The 19,542-nt window shown below is 37.3% G+C and overlaps 1 protein-coding gene across 6 annotated transcripts in view; it reads right to left on the reverse strand.

The window, feature by feature from the left end:
• The window catches only part of PRUNE2 (prune homolog 2), a 148,545-nt gene that overhangs the window by 22,044 nt on the left and 106,959 nt on the right, over window positions 1-19,542 (reverse strand). For 5 of the 6 annotated variants that reach the window (XM_017806206.1, XM_017806208.1, XM_017806207.1 and 2 more), the window contains exons 10-12: window positions 6,541-6,620; window positions 5,465-5,665; window positions 356-532 (exon numbers count right to left, since the gene is read on the reverse strand). In XM_017806206.1, coding sequence (XP_017661695.1) covers window positions 356-532; window positions 5,465-5,665; window positions 6,541-6,620 — 458 coding nt within the window. Of the gene's footprint in view, window positions 1-355; window positions 546-5,464; window positions 5,666-6,540; window positions 6,621-19,542 lie in introns of those variants that run through there. The other variant, XM_017806210.1, reaches the window with a different exon arrangement.

Below are 19,542 nucleotides of genomic sequence, written 5' to 3' on the forward strand. Positions count from 1 at the left end.
CTCTACTTCCTCATGCAAAAGTTTTTGTCAAAACCCACAGAATAATGTTTTCAAAATTTTATTTTGCTGTAGGTCAAAAGCTTTTTAACTTGTTCAAGACAATTTTAGCCTACAATGACCAAATTGTTCCTGACACATGTATGTCAGTTTGCTGCTCCTGAAATAGCTTTGAATTTAAACCACTTATTAGTCATTGCCACACTGAATTGAAAGCCAAGTTGATTTTCAGCCAAGGCTGAAAAATAAAATTTTCTCTCCCCCTGCCAGTATGATAACAGAACAAAACCAGAAATCATGATCAATAAAGTATGATTTTTTTACATCAATTTAAAAAATACTTATAGGTTTTTCCTACCTCCATGTGAAATGACCTTTTTGTATGGTTCAATGACTTTCATATCAATTCTCTGTTCTTGTTCTCCAATAACGACCGTTCTCCATAACCTGTTGTCCTCTCGCTCCTCTTCAGCAGTGTACTCTGGAATTGATTCAGATTCTTCCTGAGAAGCATCCTTAGTAGCAGTATGCTCTTCTAAAAAACAAAACTGTATATATTACCTCCTCCTGTATATATTGTATATATTACCTCTAAATACTGTTGCTGTTACATACACTTGAAATGAATGACTGAAATTAACTGGATTCTTACAGTACTGGTATAAGTAAGAGCAGAATGCGATCATCTGACAGCCAGTCAATGAGAAGTTTCCATTTTTTAAGACTTTTCATTATTAGGAACACAAAAAGAACAACAGCATCTATCACTGTGAGGAATATTGCCACGGGATTTTTGGTTTTGCATCCAGTTGGTAAAACTGAGTAGCTGCTCACTAGTTACTGCACCATAGGCCTTTTAAAATGTTTGTGTTGCAGGTATAAGAACTATGCTGAAAAAAAAAAAAGGGAGAACTAAAAGTGAACACAGGAATACCTCCTGTCTAGAGAGGAATTATCAGAGAGCTATAGCTTCTCAACTTTTTCCCAGTTTGTCTCCAATCTCTTCACATTCACCACCAGAAAATATGAAGAACATCCATCTTCTTCTGCTTCAGTCATGCTGACTCCTCATGTAAGCACAGTAGTTGCCTTCCCCAAGGACTGTGGCTGAGGTTAAATACCAGTTTTCTCACAGATGTGAAGTACAGAGCAGCCATGCAGTCTGACTTGTTCTATGAGCACCCTTGAGAGAACAGGCACATGTAGTCCACAGGCACAATGACCACAGTAAATAAACTGTATGGCTGACAAGTGACTAGGAAGTCTCAAACACAGCCTCTCTGCTGGATACTCTTAGTTTCAGAAAAACTGTGATGTAATTAATAAAATCTACATTTCCATTGGACATGGACAAGAATGTTCTTAACTGCATTCCAGTTTTTCAAATTTAATGGCTGTTTACAGAGAAAGTGACAGGAAAAGTGATTATGTCCACAGCTGGAAATACTTATTTTCCCTCTTTAGTTTTTGTTACAACATACTGTGTTTTCCATGGGGTAAAAAAAAAATTCCTCTTTTGTACTATTTTGCAACATTCTGTATAGATATTGTTAATTTACCTTCATCGTAAAGATTCTGTACCTTTTATGCATTACACATATTTGAAGTAAATTGTTCTTTTTAAAGCATGATGCTGGCTGTGCAGTCATAAGAGCAGAATTTTATTTGCAAATCAATAAGCGAGGTAAAAGTAAACAAAGATACATTGAGATACATAATGACATACACGTGTGTACTTTAAAAGCTGTATTTTGAAAATATTTGAAAATACCAAAGAGATCTATAAGAATTAAGAATAAACTAAAAGAAGCAAGTTTAATTGACAAGAACTAAAGAACACAATATTTCATAGATGTCCTCAAACCCTTCTATGTATTGGGTTATCTACAGATGCCTCTGGTTAATACTGCTTCTTGAACTACTCATACAAATTGAAGTATATGATCCTTAAAACACACTAGTTTATTGTAAAAATTAAATCAGTTATCTTTATGAAATTAGGAATACAATAGTATACTGTGTTTATACCATATATCTCTACACAGAACCTTTAGGCACAAACACATATGTGTACTAACTCTTAAATTGTAAAACTGATTTCTCCGTTAATACCTATCAATAATTTCACAAAATTTATTAGAAATACCAAGTTTCTCTAAGTACACACAAAAAAAGCTATTAAAAATCTATATATTAGGTTGAGTATATATTTTTTTGCTTTGTTACAGTATGACAGGAAGCTGAACATGAGCCAGCAGTGTGCCCAGGTGGCCAAGAAGGCCAATGGCATCCTGGCCTGGATCAGGAACAGTGTGGCCAACAGGTCCAAGGAAGCGATTCTTCCCCTGTACTCAGCGCTGGTGAGGCCACACCTGGAGTACTGTGTCCAGTTTTGGGGCCCTCAGTTCAGGAAGGATATTGAGGTGCTGGAGCAGGTCCAGAGAAAAGCAATGAGGCTGATGAAGGGACACAAGCACAAGTCCTATGAGGAGAGGCTGAGGGAGCTGGGGCTGTTCAGCCTGGAGAAGAGGAGGCTCAGGGGAGACCTCATCACTCTCTACAACTCCCTGAAAGCAGGTTGTAGCCAGGTGGGGGTTGGTCTCTTTTCCCAGGCAACTATCAGCAAGACAAGAGGGCATGGTTTCAAGTTGTGCCAGGGGAGGTTTAGGTTAGATATTAGAAAGAAATTCTTTACACAGAGGGTAATCAGGCATTGGAATGGGTTGCCTAGGGTGGATTCTCCATCCCTGGAGGTTTTTAAGATGAGACTGGATGTGGCACTTAGTGCCATGGTCTAGCAACCACAGCGGTAGTGGATCAAGGGTTGGACTTGATGATCTCGGAGGTCCCTTCCAACCCAGTTGATTCTATGATTCTGTGACTAACAAAGTTTGAATTTCTACTGCTGCCTGTCTTGTATTTTCTGTCCCTAATATGAAGTATTGTTAGGGCATTATACTGACAGAATACCCCCCTCTATAAAGATCATGACTGAGGCAGAGAACGGTAGCTAGCAAAACAGCTTTAGTGAAAAGAGGCTGGGCTAGGTAACTTGCAGACTAGTGCCAAAATTGTGTTTGGGGTCTGATAATTATTATTTTTTTTTTTTTGTTGGTGAAAGCGCAGATGATGAAGAATGACAAAGATCCTGATAAAACTTCTGATGCTGAAATCAGACACATGAATTATTTTTTGATAGAAATTATACAAGACTGCCTCTTCCTGATGAAGTAGCTCTGCTGTACTGCCTGAAGTGTTGATTTTGCAGAGAAAGATGCACTAGTGTGAAATTTGAAAGAACACAAACATCTGCAGACAAAATAATAAACACTTTTACTTTACAAATAATGCTGATTTGGGGGCAGGCCTTCAATGATATTCACGTATGGTCTTCAGAAATGCAATTCTTATGCCATCTAAAGCAATAATAATAAAAAAATTATTTCAGAAACTAGCATGGGTTCTGAAAAAGAATGTTTAAATGTATGGTATTAGTGACAAAAAGAAAACCACTCTGTGAAACTGATGATCAACCAATCTCTAAACAAGTTTTCTCTGTTGTCTTTCATAGTTTAAAGGGACTTTCAACAGTCTCATCATGAAAAGTTAAAAATCACTGCTCTCTATGGTCTCAGCAGCTACGTCTTCTTGTTATTTACTTTCCTGGGTTTGGCACCAGTTAGAAACATTAAACTGTGGGAGACTCTGAGTGCTGCTAACATCAGAGTGCATACTAGCTAATGGCAGAGTACAAAAGTACAAAGATAACAAAGGCTATTTACCATGCAATTAAACCATTTTTCACTTTTCTTAAGACTATAATCTTAGCTATTAGATTCATTTTATTTATAGCTAACTTCTTTTATTATTCTTTTATTATGCTGGCTTCTTTTGACAAAATGTTGACTTTTTTTTCCTTTTCTACTATCTGTTCATGGCTCTTCTAAGTGGAAGACATTTTTGTTACTAAGTATGTCTTAAACCAAACTACACAACTGCAAAAATGTCACCAAAAACCCAGGGACCTTGAGCTCTTCACAGAGGAGTTCAGGAAAACTGGTCCAACTTTAAGAACATCACATTTAGAAAGCAGCAAAAAAAAAACACTGGGAAGAAATGCTTGCCAGAAATACAACTGCCACCAAAATCACTAGAGCTGAATTTAATTATTTGAGGGCTTAAAGGCAAAATCTGTTCTACTGCAGGCAGAGATTTCTTTTCTCTCACATGGTAGTCACAACAGTCTAAGCAGGTTAGCTCGTGCATGTGTGTGTGTTAACCTTTGCTATAAAATCTTCTAACCATCAAGCAACTCATCTCTATGCTCTGCATCTACCCATAAGGATATCGGCCTTCTAATGAGAAGTAACATTAGAGATGCTCATGCATGATTGAGTACACAGTAATGCTTCTTTAGCAATATCACTTAAAATGATGAAACTGTTCTTGTATGCTCAAGTGACCTCACTAGCACTAGAGAATGTAAATGCATGGGAAAATTCCGTTTAAACTGATCCAGTTCTTAAAAGTTTCTTTCTGCTGTAGGTTGTAAAATGATCACACTTCTTTTTCCATCAAATAGCTTATTATCTGTATGATCACATCAGTGATTACAGGTCTTGTATGTTTTATGAGGTACCAGCAAGGAATGAGTGTTATCACCCTATTTTGTACATCATGAAGGTAAATAAAGTAAGTTAAACAGTGTAAAACACTTTCACATCATATTTCTTTGAGAGAAAATCATGAATATGCAAAGGAAGAGTGAAGGGTCTCACTGCACACTTCGGGGTGTATCTATACTGCATGGCTAGTTCTGCTGAGAAACGATATTTAAATAACTGGAATGAAGAATTCTGTTGTTCCATCACCTGAGCTGGCTTTATCAGGTTATGCACACAACCTTCCACATCTCAGCTTCTCAATCATACATGGGAATAAAAAGTCGACATTTCTTCTTAACGGAAGACCTCTCAGCACATTGTGTCTACCTCACTTATACACTGCAAGATCTTTGGTGCAGCTTATCTCAGTCAACATTTTGCACAAAGTTATATTCCCAAGTACTACTGATGTAACTGTAAGCTAGAGCTGCCCAGCGCTGCGCTAAGCTGCAGTTAGCTAGAGCGTTCTCTATAACAAAGATCAATTGCTTTCTTCTTGTTTTCAGACAAGTCCTATAGTACTGGACAAAGACGGGACTCTGAATTTGATTCTCTCTAGGTAGCTGCTCTTACTTTATTAGATCAGCTGTACTATTTTTTTCTGCACTCTAAAAAAGTAGAAGTATACTATTTTACACAGGTGAAAGATTAAAAAATAGCAGACAGCAAAAGTAACCTGGATGCCTAGCATTAACTCTTGAATGCTTTAACCATACTGATAACCTGACAGACATGAGACTGATCATGTAAGCAGTAAAAAAAAAAAAAAAGATGAACTCTGTGTTTACAATTTAAAATATTACCTTGTCCAGTGTATTCAAATGAGTCTGCTTCATCAGGAGTGTCAAGGTCATCTACATTGATGTCAATTTCATCTGGTGTATCCAAATTGTCATCAGAAAGTACAGACCCTTCACTCTGGTCCAAAGAGAGATTGATGTTTGGAGCAGTGAGCTTTATCCTTCGGGGTTGGGAACCATTAAGATCAAGAGAATTGGGAGGTTCTTAAAAAAAAAAGACGAGGAAAAAAGGAACTTTATCTACTCCACACACAATTCACCTCCCATACACTTAAAAACCACTTCAAACACACTGAGATCAATTTTAGTAACACCATGACATTTAAGACCACCTAACACAAAATACAAATATCAACATTGCTATTTAGTGAAATAAAACAAGCATTTACAGGAACAATTAGTGTAGCTCAGAGCTGCTAAATTATGCAAAATCCAGATTCTGTTTTCTGCAATCATCAGACAAAAATCTGAACATGCTCTGACCAAACTGCTTAAGAATTTAAAGAGCAATATACACGTCATTTGAGCTATGAACCAAGACATTGCTGAGTCCTGGGAAAATTCACAGGAGTGAACCCCCCAGTAAATATTTATTGTCTCATGCACTTGGTGCTACTTGAATGGTGCTGATTTGCAAGTAGTTATGTCTTTAATTTAACTATGCAATATCTTAATACAATAATAGAAATAAAAAAACCCTCAGTCTCTTAATCAGTCTTAAATAAAAATAGTCTTCAAAAAGACAAAAGCTAGATATGCCTTTGCCCCTTGCCTGTATGTTGTGTGGCCCATTTCGAGCTGTTCTAACTTAGTTCACTTAGAAGTAGTCAATTATAAAGTAAATAATACAAATTATTAAAACTTCACAAGGACTAAACAATGCACAAGAGAAAATGTAACATTACAATTATTATTTCTCAAATGAAGAAAATAATTGACTAAATAAAGCAAACTTAACACTTTTTTTCTTTTTGACACTGAACTGATTCTTTACCAGCACAGAAATATCTTTCTCACTGCAAAATTAAACGCCATGGGAATAAGATACAACTAAGAAAATGAGTTAGAGCTTATCTCACCAGGTCTCATCTCTGTAGAACTGGGGCTTAGTACACCCTCAGATAAGGGGATGTCCATTCCCACATCCTCTTCTACCAACCTGAGAGATAAAATACAAAGTAAAATCTTAAAGAGATGCATGGCTTGACCTAGGTATCAATACAGCTCATGTGATTACAGGGAACTGAAATATCCTTCAGCATAGCCAGTTCAGAGTCTGACCACAAAACTGATGTGAGAAGCAAACACAGCTGTTGTAATTGTACTGTGTCGTTTCTACCCCTAATTTATGCACATTTCTGTAGAGCCTTTGGAGACTACGGGGCACAGATACCCACTTTTACCTGTATCAAGACACAGCACTGAATAATAATAGGTTGACAAACAGCAGTGTTTCTCATTTTATGCAAATGAAGTTGGTCTTTTGTCATCCAGCAAACTAGATACATGATTGCAGGGAGCTTCAGCTTCTCTTTGTAAAACAGTATATTCACAACTGTATATACATTTACTGTATAGCAAAAATGAGATAAGCGGTTTTTTTCATTCTTTTGGTATCAATTGTATTTTAGAACAATTCTGACCCAAATTAGTAGTACTGAAGCAGTTCATGTACTGCACTGAAAGAGTTCAGAAAGTACAAAAATGAGAACCAAAATTACATCACAGATTTTCAAAGACTAAAATGTTGCAAAATATCCTACCTAGATTCCATTTTTAGGATGGTATTAAGAAATTACATTTAACTTTCATACATACATAAGACAAGGAAAAGGCATTACATGGTGCAAACAGCAACAAAGATGGTTGAATGCTTAAAGAAATTGACTTGAACTGTTTTCATGTCTATTCGCTATTCAAGTATTCTACAAAATACTTGCTGGAAGGATGGTTGGACTCCAAATAGAAAAAATATTTTACATTTTCAGGACACTCTTGACAACTTACAAACCATTTGCAATGAAAATGTATGACTTCAAGAGAGCTTCATTCACTTTACCAAAATAACTGTATTATTGTATAAATTATATTACTATTCCAAAGTGTCTATTCCCACCTCCCCCCAAAATCTGAAGAATAGACCATTTTTACACTTTGACTAACAGAAGTGTGATGAGTTCAAAGAAGGTACTTTTCTCTGCCACAGCATCAGCTAGCTATGTTATGAATGATTCAGCTGAACAGAGCTGAATAGGCTTGGCTTCTTGCTCCTGCAGTTTCTTCCTACTCTCATTTTCCCAATGAGAAGGACTATCCTTATTATCTTACTGTGTGCAGACAAGACTCTTCTGGTCAATCACTGTATCAGACTGTGAGTACAGTTTCTGTGATTTCTTATTAATTTCATACAAATTAAAAGTAAATGTGTATATGTAGGTCTGCCAAAGGCTTCACTGTGCTAAAAGTTGAAAAAGATCTTGACCTCAAGCCCCATGCCATCACAGGGAAACTAGTGAACTCCCGCATTTCCGTGGGGCCATAAAGAATACAGAAAATTTAACACTATGGTTAAACACCGTTGTGCTGCTCAACTCATAACCAAGCCTTCTCTCTCAATAAAAACTTGTTCTACTAATTTTGATTTTATCTCCACATTCTCTATACTATATCTTTCAAAAGTACAGGGATGAACAGCTTAATAATTCTTACAAAACATGCCAATTCTGGAATATGTTTAATTACTGTCAAATAAGGCTTGAATAATCTTTCTCTTTGGATACACAAAATAACAGTGAAAAAACTTGATCAAAGTATCCTGCTTATGAATAAAATGAATGGCACAAATTGTCTGTAAAGTACCATTTCCTTTTTTTTTTTCCTACTCTGTAGAATTATCTGTGTTCAGAAGCACTCAATACCATCACAATTTACTTAGAAAACATAAATAAATCAGTAGAGTATTTGGTTTTTTTTGTGTGTGTCTATTCAATTCATAGTAAAATACGTGTAATGAAATATAATTCATTCATCTGAACTTACTATAGAAAAATTTGAATTCTGAAGAAGTTCTGTAAGTAACAGCCAGATAAGGTAAGAAACCATAGTAGTGGAAAGAGTGTGGGGAGAGGATGAATACTTCTAACCCATTTTAAATTCAGAGTAAGATATTATTTGGTGCATTATTAACCTTTCTAAAAATAAAACTATGAAGAGTTCTTTGGTTACAGCAGCTCAGGACTAGTCAGACGATGACTTATAGGTACTCAAGGGTTTATGTTTTGGTTGGACAGAACAGGGTTGTGATACAGTCACATAAACCATTAATTTATAGTATTTCTTACAGCCTTATCAGACCAAATGGTAATTCCTTACTGAACAAGCTTTGGAAATTACTGCAGGACATTATTTGAAAGGAAACACTCAAAGCTGTGTGAAGACTAAGATACAGGAGAATAGTGAATTTTTGGGTTTCTGTATTAAAAAGAGACACTATTCTCTGCACAAAACAAAAATGTTTGAGCAGAATGAAGATCATCTCTGTATGATAAGATCATGACTAAATTTTGTATACTCTATCCCTACAGAAACAGTGATAATCATAACATAAAAAAAGCAATTTCACACAAGTCATTAATTCACAAATTTAGAGTTGTCTAAAATTTTTGCAATGCCTGGGACAGAATTTTTCTAAGTCATGACATTTCCAGGAATGCATTAAGACTGCTTTTCTCCTTGTGGCATCTCTATTTGCTGCTTTCTGTAGAGTCTCTTACACTTTCACAACAAAAATTCGAAATGCTTTTCGGCTTTCACTGGGACCACCACAGCTGACTTATACCAGAATTTTATATCATAGCTGTGTTTAGAAGAAGACTACATTTCTAGGGATTGAAAGATACTTGTGTTTCAATTTCTGCTGAAATACAGCTACAGGCAGTATACTAAAAAATACCCCTCACTTAGGGATTACGTTAAACAGCATCAGAATTTCTCTGTGAATCTCTAATTTTATTTTGTTGGCACAGTGTTATTAATGTCAATAATCCATATTGTTCATATTTGGTTATTTAATTTGGTCTGTGGTCCTGAAAGCTCTGGACCAAAGCAGGCATTTAAAAATGAGTTTAAGTCCAGTACCAAAAGCATTGCTGACACAAGCTTCTCCATTTTATCTTCAATCACATAAAAGATGTTATCACCTTTCAGAAGATTTTTAGCAGCGATTAAATTCCTGTGGGTTTTTTCTCTGTTTGTTTGGGGATTTTTGGTGTGGGGTATTTTTGTTTGGTTTTTTTGGGGAGGGGGGGCGGGGATGTGGGTGAGTGACTTTTTTTGCTTCTTTTTGGTTTTGTTTTTTTAAATTGTGTCAACTTCTTACTTACTGTCAAATACAGCCAACAGACTTTTTGGAGAAGAGTCTGACTAGGAAGCTAGTCCTATTTTTCCATATTCCCTGTGCTTTGCCCAAACAGATTAAATTGTCCTCGCCAGACATACATGCCTTATGTTCTGTGAAACTTCCTATTTTTTAAACGCCAAGTTAATATTTGTTCAGTCATAAATTAATAGGCAATACAGGCATCTTTCAAATCTCATGGCTGTAGAAAGTCAGTCAGTGAGTATGACTTCTGTGACACTGCCTTGACATATGGCTCCAGAATTGCCATCAGAATGAACAGGATATGGATGAAGGTTGTTTTCTACAGATATACCTCCTCATTTTCTCAGAAACTGGATTTTTCTCAAAATTGGCTTTTGAGAGCATGTTATGCTGAGCAGCTCAGCACTTTTCAGAGTAATTTCCGGCTGTGTAGAAGCTCTTGGCAGAGCTCAGCAAGAACTCTAGTAATGGAAGACAGACTCCAAAAACTTTAAAATAGGCAACTATCTCCTCTTCCTTTCCCACAGACTACGTCACATACTTCCAAAATCCAGGCTTATAAAATTCCTTGCTTTCTATTCATTGCAACTGATGCCATGGATGATCTGGCCAACAACATTAGAGAAAGAAAAATATTTTTATTTTTAATCCCATTTTAATAAACGCTCCTTATTGAAGAAATAAATTATGTTACTTTAGAAAGGTCCATTCTAATCAGATATGATTTACTGGATTGATAAAAAAAGGCTCTTTTACTTGGAACAGAGGTCAAAGTCAATTAAGGGTTTTTGTGTCATAAATGACTTCTTTTATGTTGTACACAGACAGGTCATTAAGGATCAGCTACACTGGGAATCAAGTTACTAATTATTTGCTCTGATATTCAGGTCAACATACTTGTTCAGAAGCAGCTAAAACACCTGTTTCTCAANCAGAGGCAGACACTAAATTCATATGAAAGGAGGAGAGGCTGGAGGCTGAAACACTTTCCTTGCTGTTTTTGTAAGACATTCTTACAGCTCAATAAATTAATAAGCTTTAAAGAATTCTGAGTGCCATCTCAAATTAGTGTTTCTCCGAATAAAAGTTATCCTTCCTGACTTTTCTAGGTACAGTAGCATTCTGCTATTTTGGAAAGAGCAGCTCTGAATATTCACAGCAATATGTCATAATTCCTATGGGCTGTGCTGCCTCTCCCTTGTGTCATCTGTGATATATATCACCAGCTTCCCAAGGTGCTCTACAGCAATTACATATCAAGAAGTTAATTTCTTTAGTCTAAAACAAGAAATGTCTACAATGCACTGCTCTGAATGAACACCTACAACCTGCAAAAGAGAACATTAATCCAGCGGTGACTGTCACTTCTATAAAGCAAATTCCTCCACTCCAACCTAGCACAACTTACCAGCCTGACTTTAAATTGTACATGTTTTCCCAGGTTTCTGTACTCACCATTGCAGAAATTTATTCTGAAGTGAAGCCCACAGCTGCCAAACACTTTTCCTAGATAAGTAAATCACATTTCCTCCATGCTGTTCCCTCTATATACAGAAATACTTTTATACTTAATTTTTTACAAGATGTCAAAAGTTTTTTATGAAGTTTCAAAGCACGATGAGTAAAAGGAATGACCTGGATGAAATATCCTCCACTCATATTAATACTTGCTTGGTTTGGATATTAAATGGGAGGAGGGGAGATGAAGTACAATGAAAAAGTTATTCAGAGACTAGACATATAGGCTTTTTTCATATTCTCAAATTCCACACATAATGCAGGTATACCCTGGTCTTGGAGGGGAATAAAGTCCTCCTTACAGCCCACTTCCTCACTGGTTTGCAGCGAAAAATTGAGCTGTTTTGAGAATGAATGCACTAATTATGAAATTTTTGGTATGAAAACAAGAAAGGGAACCTTAACTCCTCCTCCAATTACTTTTTTAGCACACAGGCAGCACAAAGTCCTTATCCTTTGAACCCCTCCTGTCTCCACCTTGTGACACCACCCTTACGCAAGTCCAGAGCCCAGGAAAACAGAAATGAGAACTGGAGGGATTGAACATAGGAGTACAGTATTTTCCTTAGAAGGTATTAAAAAGTATTTATCCAGTAATACCTGTCCAATGCCTCTCAGCACAGCTCCATCTGTAAGTGCCCTTAGGATTAAGGAGTGTTGTGTTGCTAGGCCAAAGGCCAGTATCTTGTGCAAACCCATCTGTGGCCTTTCTGCTGCCAGAAGCAACCTACTGATGGGTCTCGTGGCATTTTGATTGCTCCACCTGGAAGATGTCTAACCTCTTTCAGACAAAATGAGAATTCTTTCCTACTAAGGAGCAATTAAAAGCCTCAGAAGTGGAGCCTAATGCAAATGTTCAAGCACTCCACAAACTACAATTTACATCAAGAAGGAGTTTACACATGGTGTTTCCTTAATTGTTATATTATTCTTTGTTTACAATTCTGTGCTACAGAAATTCATGTGAATTTAAAGCCGAAATATCTCAACAGATATCTGACTTAGAAGTAGTGCTTCACTATCACCCATCTCTGTAGCTACTTGTCATGGTTTAGGCTGAGCTGGCAACTAAGCACCTTATAGCAACTCGCTCACTTCCCCTCACCCCAGTGGGATGGGGTAGAGAATCAATACTAAGACTTGGTTGAGATAAGAACAATTTAATAATAATAGTAATTAATAACAACAACAGCTTTGTTCTCGAACCATGATTGGTCCCCTTTCTGGATAAATCCCCAGTTAATATACTGGGCATGATGTTCTATGGTGTGAAATACCCCTTTGGCCAGCTTGGGTCACCTGTTCCAGCTATGCTCCTTCCTGACTTCTTGTGCACCTACTTGCTGATAGGTCATGAGACACTGAAAACATCTTTGACTTAGGGTAAGCACTAGTTAGCAGCAATTAAAATATCAGTGTATTATCAACATTATTCTCACACTGAATCCAAAACACAGCATTGCACCAGCTACTGAGAAAAAATGAACTCTATCCCCACTGAAACCAGGACACTACTCCAACATTCCTCTCATTCACCTCACCTCATATAAAAGGTATCAAAACCCACTCTGTTATCACAATTAAACATTTCACACTTTATTTCATTTTTAGAAACGAAACTGTTTTGCTGTTTTGCATTTCTATCCAAATAAAACATCTTTCCCTTTCTCTTGTACATTATGTATGTGTGCTCCAAGCTTGTGGCTTGTAATTGCTGTGCCATTTCTGCTCAGAAAAAGATATGAGAAGTTCACAGACCATCACTACAGTAGTATGTTTTAAAATAACAGCAAATGTCTACTTTCTACTTTCACTACTTTTTCTTGCAGTGCTCAAAAAAGACAGAACATAGTCACTCTGTTCTTTGTTTTAAATAGAGGATGGTTCTTCCAATTAGAGATGCAACTGCATAAACTATGTTACAACTGAGATATGTTATTTCATAGACCTTTAATGCTAATGGACTCAAAACAAATTCTAATTTAATCTGCATGTGTTTGCATTTTGATACTTATCATCCATGTAAAATGGGAAGCAATGTTCTACAAACTCAGAGAACTGCTGGACATACTTCAATATCAACTGTGTCTACAGACAAAAACAGGTGCTCTAGGAAACAGTGTTACTACATAATGTTGAAAAATAACACCTGAAAAAATATGGGCTTTAGTGTAAAGAAAGTTTGACGAAAACACACAGAAAAAAACCAGAGAAAGAAGTCAGAAACATTAGTCGCTAAAAACCCAAATGGATTGTGCACTTTGAGCTGAAGAAACCCATTCGCAATAAACCCAAAATTACTTCCTAGTCTTTGCTACAAAACTTCTAGACAAAACCCAAAAATTTATACTGATGCCTACTCAGAGATAAGAGACTGTGGTGTGAATTTTTTGGGTTCAGCAGAATTAATGATCCCTAAACTGTAGCAGAGTATGCAACAAATCAAAGTGACATATACTGTGCAAGATTTAGTCAATATCAGTCAGAGACTATGCTTCAACTGTATCTTCATATCAAGAAAATGAGTATATGGGAAGGAATCCACTCCAGGATATCTGAGACTATAAAAAGAGTAATTACTTTTACTCACAGTTGTGTAAAATAATTATACTGTATACAGGTGACTTGTAAAATGGATTAATTTTATAACCTCCCAAGACCTGCATTTAGCAACCATATGTTAGGATACTAAATTACCTGTGTTTCTATTGCTATTTATTTAGTAGCTTTTAATCATAAATTAGTTCAGGAAAAATCTATAGATTGAGTACTAGAATTTATGCATAACATGAGACTTTTACTCCTGTATCTGGATGCAAATCAGAAAAAAAAAAAAAAAAAGCTGTGGTGATTTGTATGAGCCAAAAGGTTTACTAATCAAATGTCAACTAATCATTGTCATACTGCTTGCTGCATAGTAGATAACATGCTCATAATCCCATTTTACAGAAAAGGATGTCACTTACAACAGGCACAGAACAAACAATTGCTAAAAATTAGTAAAAATCTAAGTTCCTTGGTTTTCATACTTCATTTTTCAGACTTAAGTCTTCTTTTATTGGTTATGCTGTTACTCCATGTTTTCCATGTACTGACATTTTACTTCATTTTCAGCATGACAGTTGGATGAAAAGGTTAGGCATGTCAGCAAGGGATAATATTCTCTCTGTAGAAAAATCCTGTATTCTAGCCACAAGATTTGAGAACATGTTAAAATTCTCACTTTGGGCCATTTTTAACCATTCTTTATGAAAATGTTTCCTATTCTCCAATCAAATTCATTATTTAGTATTTCTTTACCTACTGATCTTTTTCCTCGTTCCTCTTTTCAAATCAGTACTGTAAGCCTCCTTTTTTCCCCAGGTAGCCAGTCATAGTAGTAGGCTCTCCTGGCTGCTTATATCACTTTAAGACTGTTAAAAAATATAAAGCACATGCCTCTGCTTTCACTGCTGCTAGGCAGCCACATACTGTCTGTCCTCACTCCCTGCCAGCTTCCTCCCTGTGCCACAGCACAAGAGAAGCAGGCAAAGCCATGGAGGGACAAATCTAAGTAAACAGGCATAATGGAATTCACTAGGCTATTTCAGCAACCTTATGCATATGCCCATGGATGAGGCTGGCTTATGGAAGGAATCCAAGGCTCCAGGCTTCTTCAATTACCTGTGACTTCCAGCCATATGAAATAAAAACATATCTTAATACGGAATGAGGGAAATTTAAAGACCCAAACCTAGATGTCTTGCTGAAATGGGGTCTTAGAAATGCAAGCAAGGCTGATGCTGCCTGCAGGAGACCCCAGAGTCTCCAAAAGTCTCTTCCTAGAGGTTTGTCACCAGCAGGCCATAGGATGCTACAGCAAAGACAGTGCAACCCAATGCACAACTATTTCTTAACTTATCTTGTCCTTTCTGCAACCCCATGCATTATTAACCATGCAACATTCAAACACTGCTCTAGAGACAAGGCCATCATCCCTTCCTGGTGCTTTTCAGAGCTACTAATCATCTAAATAATATTTCGAAAAATAATTTACCATACTTCGGGCAACAGCTTTATGAGTTAAAGACAATAAATTATTCACTGTTACAGAAGAGAATCAGAGAAATTAACTTTGAGAGTGTCCATTAGTTGTGAGTTCCTGATACATGATGCCTAATAACCTTTGGCTTTTTTTCTGAATATGTAGCATTTTATAACATCTGTATGGCATTACCGATCCTCATGACTACGTCCCACAAAAAAAACCTGGTATCATCAGATTCCAATGGCTTCAGTTTGGCATCCAAAAAAACCCAACTCAGTTAATGGTGAGTGGAGAAGGACATATGCAATTCAAGCAGCTTCTGACTCCTATGACCTGCCCCACATCTCATAATAACTTCATGGCATAAGCACAGACAGGAGCCAATTCTTTAGGGCAATATTTTCCAACTGTATCCATAAAATAGCACTGTCTCCAACTACATATTTTCCAGTGAAGTGCAGAACCTGCTGCTTCCTAATACTACCAATATTACCACTCCAAAAATATTCCCTTAAGTCAATATTCTGTGTGCAAAAATAGGTAGAGAGTAACAAATGCTAAGACAGAAATAACAGGTCACTAAACATCTATTTATTTGCTTTGGCATTGCATTCATATACCACCATATAGTCTTGCCCTAAGAGCAGGGTTAGGTGCCTCTGTTAGGTGCCTACATCAATGCTCCTTAATCTTTACTGAGACGGTGGAAAATTGCCAGGATTAACAACACAAAGGTGGTGAGCATGCGCGATTGGTGCTCCTCCATCAATACTGAAAGATCACAAGGTCTGGCAAAGTGCTGTGTAGGTTCGAAGCAGTATTGGCATTTAGAAGGCATGTTTCAATTCATCTGATCTCTCTGCTCTTAATAAATGTTGTGAGTATTCTACAAATAATATTCCACAGATCTAAATGATCTGTTGAGCAATAACAACTGCTGAACAAACATTACAAATATACTGTAACATGATAATGCCAGAAGGGAAAGTAGAAGTTAAATCAATCTGATTCAAAAGATTTTTAGGTGTAACCCGAAAATATATTTTCTTTGAAATTTGTATTTCTAAAATTTATTAAGATGCCAGGCATAATCATATATCTGGGACCTGATTCTGACCTTTTACTTTCACTGAGCAATTAATTATTCCTTTAGAAAACTCTGTTTTAGTTTTTCTCACCTTAAAACCAGTTTTCTTTCCAGAATGTGGAGTTCAAAGTGACCATTTTCCTGCCATACTGTGCTGTTCATCTGATCATTCATCAGAATACCTGCAGCTTCAAATGATGCAACTGGCACATGAACAGCATTTGAAAAAGCAGTGTGCACCTTCTACCCAGTGCAGCCACCTGTAGTTTCAGCAAGTATGCTAATGCTTTAAGAGTAGTTAATGGGGTAGAGTTTGCAGGAATAGGAGCTGAAAAATCTCTAGGAAGTTTGAAAATTCTCACTGTACTTGTGTGGGGAACTCCCCTCCAACTATTATTACAATCTACACCTTATCAAACATGTTTGTTTCCAAAGGAAGACATGCTCAAATAACACAGTCATAACCATTAGTTCTGAAACTGAGGAACATCTGAACTTCCATAGCTATTTCCTCTTTACTACTGGGCTTTTCATAGAATCATAGAATCAACGGGGTTGGAAAAGACGTCTAAGATCATCAAGTCCAACCCTTGATCCACTACCACCATGGTTATAGACCGTGGCATTAAGTGCCACATCCAGTCTCATCTTAAAAACCTCCAGGGACAGAGAATCCACCCTAGGCAACCCATTCCAATGTCTGATTACTCTCTCTGTAAGAAATTTCTTCCTAATATCCAACATAAACCTCCCCTGGCACAGCTTAAGACCATGCCCTCTTGTCCTACTGCTGGTTGCCTGGGAGAAGAGACCAACCCCCACCTGGCTACAACCTCCCTTCAGGGAGTTGTAGAGAGTGATGAGGTTTCCCCTGAGCCTCCTCTTCTCCAGACTAAACAACCCCAGCTCCCTCAGCCTCTCCTCATAGGACTTGTGCTTGAGTCCCTTCACCAGCCTTGTTGCTCTTCTCTGGACCTGCTCCAGCACCTCAATATTCTTTTTGAACTGAGGGCCCCAGAACAGGACACAGTTCTACAGGTGTGGCCTCACCAGTGCTGAGTAGAGGGGAAAAATCACTTCCCTGGTCCTGCTGGCCACACTGTTCCTGATCCAAGCCAGGATGCCATTGGCCTTCTTGGCCACCTGGGCACACTGCTGGCTCATGGTCAGCAATGTTTCTGTAATACTGTCAACTTCTTGCATTGCTTAATGCATTTGTTTCTCTTCGTGTATGAAAGATGACATGTATAATGATGATGACACTTATTACCATCCTATACCAGCTGGAATCAAATGTTTTAACAAAGTATCTTACAATAGGTGACATCTGTCTTGATCATATGATAAAATGTGTAAGGGATGATGTTTAGAACTGCTAATCATAAGAACTCAACATCAAGATGTACAGGTTTTTATTTATCTGTCCATTAAAGCATTAGTATTTTTCTATCACTCCTTCCATCTTTTGATTTCAAGTTCAGCCTTTGCACAACATGCTGATAGGCAGGGAAAGATACATGGCAACATTTTTTTATACTGTATGACTTCTATCTTTCCTCCCCTCATATTCCCTTTCCCTGGTCCTATGACCTTATTCTCTATTCTTCTCAAACAACTTTTATTCCTTCAATACCTTAAATATTGTTAATTTCTTTTCTGACTTCTGTGCTACTGTACTGCCAAAATTTCCATCCTTCCATCTTTTCCATGGTAATGTAACTAGGATTTCACAACTTATAATGTTCAATGTTACTATAATTTAGATTCATATCTTACCTACTATGGCAAACTTACAAAGAGTAACTAACAGATACATTTTCCCTATCTTGGCTATGGCTGACCTAAAGAAAAGGCTCTAAAAAGGCTTTAATGTTAAACTCCGGTGTTTCTTAAAGCTGCGGTTGCCAGAGATGTAATAAAGAGTAGGGGGATTTAAGTGACAATGCAGAATGTGGAGCGGTAATTTTAAGCAGCAGATTAAAATGGAAATATCCTAATAGGTGTAAACTGGTAACTGAGAAGTTCTTATCCATATTGGGTGACTTGCAGCTTGGGAAAAACACGGGAAAAGCCCCAGTCAGGAGCCAGAGAAGGCTCCTAATCAGGGCACATAAGCTCTACTGAAGCAGTAAAACTGGCACCAAACATGCTATCCTGCAGTTTGCTTGCACTGTCAGGAGGTGTTCAAAGCAGGAAAGACTGTCAGACCCTGCAGTTAGCAGGTCTAAAAGGCATATGCAATGGGAGATGGGAGATGCAGAAAGCCAGAAGCATTTTCAGAAGCAGAACTTTGTCACTGAGCTGGAATGACCACAGTAGCAGTAGGAAGATAAAAAGCAACTTAAGTGTGAGAAAGAGGATAATGTCAGACATAGCAAAAAATGCTGTGAAATACTCAGACGACAGGAAATGCCAGACTGAAGAAGTAATATTCAGGAAGAAGGTGAGAATATGGGGCTCCTTCCTCCACATGGCACTCCTCACATTATAGCCTGGGAAATACAAGGACAAGCTTAGTTATATGCCCTACTGCTTTAGAAACGCAAAGGTGTATCCTGCTGGGCTGCTGCCCATCAGACAGCTTTTAGAATTTGCTGCAAGTGTTTTCTGCTGAGGAGATTGATCTTCTTCTTCTAGGACACAGTCAGCTTTCATCTGTGAGAAATGAGGAAGTCTGATCTGCTGCTATTTTTTCATAGATGCAATGGCTATAGACACCACAAATTACAGGATATACCAAGAACTAATAAGTAATATCTGAATGAGTTAATTCATAAAATCCCATAACACCTAAACGATTGCCTTCAATGTCCAAAGGAAAACAAAGCAGATAAACTATGAAATCTGTCAAGTAACTGGAATGTCACTGCCATCCTCCCCTCTGCCTCTGTATCATTTGTTGCTGCAATAGCACTGTTATTTTCTGGATATTTGATCTGGTAGGAAGTGTCTCCAGCCCTGATGACACTACAGTGATAATAAAACCTTAATCAATATTCGCAGATGCTATCAAAATCATATTCTCACCTATTCATTATTTCTAAGTTTGAGAGATGCATCCTTTGCCG

The sequence above is a fragment of the Lepidothrix coronata genome, unplaced genomic scaffold (genome assembly GCF_001604755.1).
Source record: "Lepidothrix coronata isolate B3197 unplaced genomic scaffold, Lepidothrix_coronata-1.0 Scaffold14, whole genome shotgun sequence".
Lineage (NCBI taxonomy): Eukaryota > Metazoa > Chordata > Aves > Passeriformes > Pipridae > Lepidothrix > Lepidothrix coronata.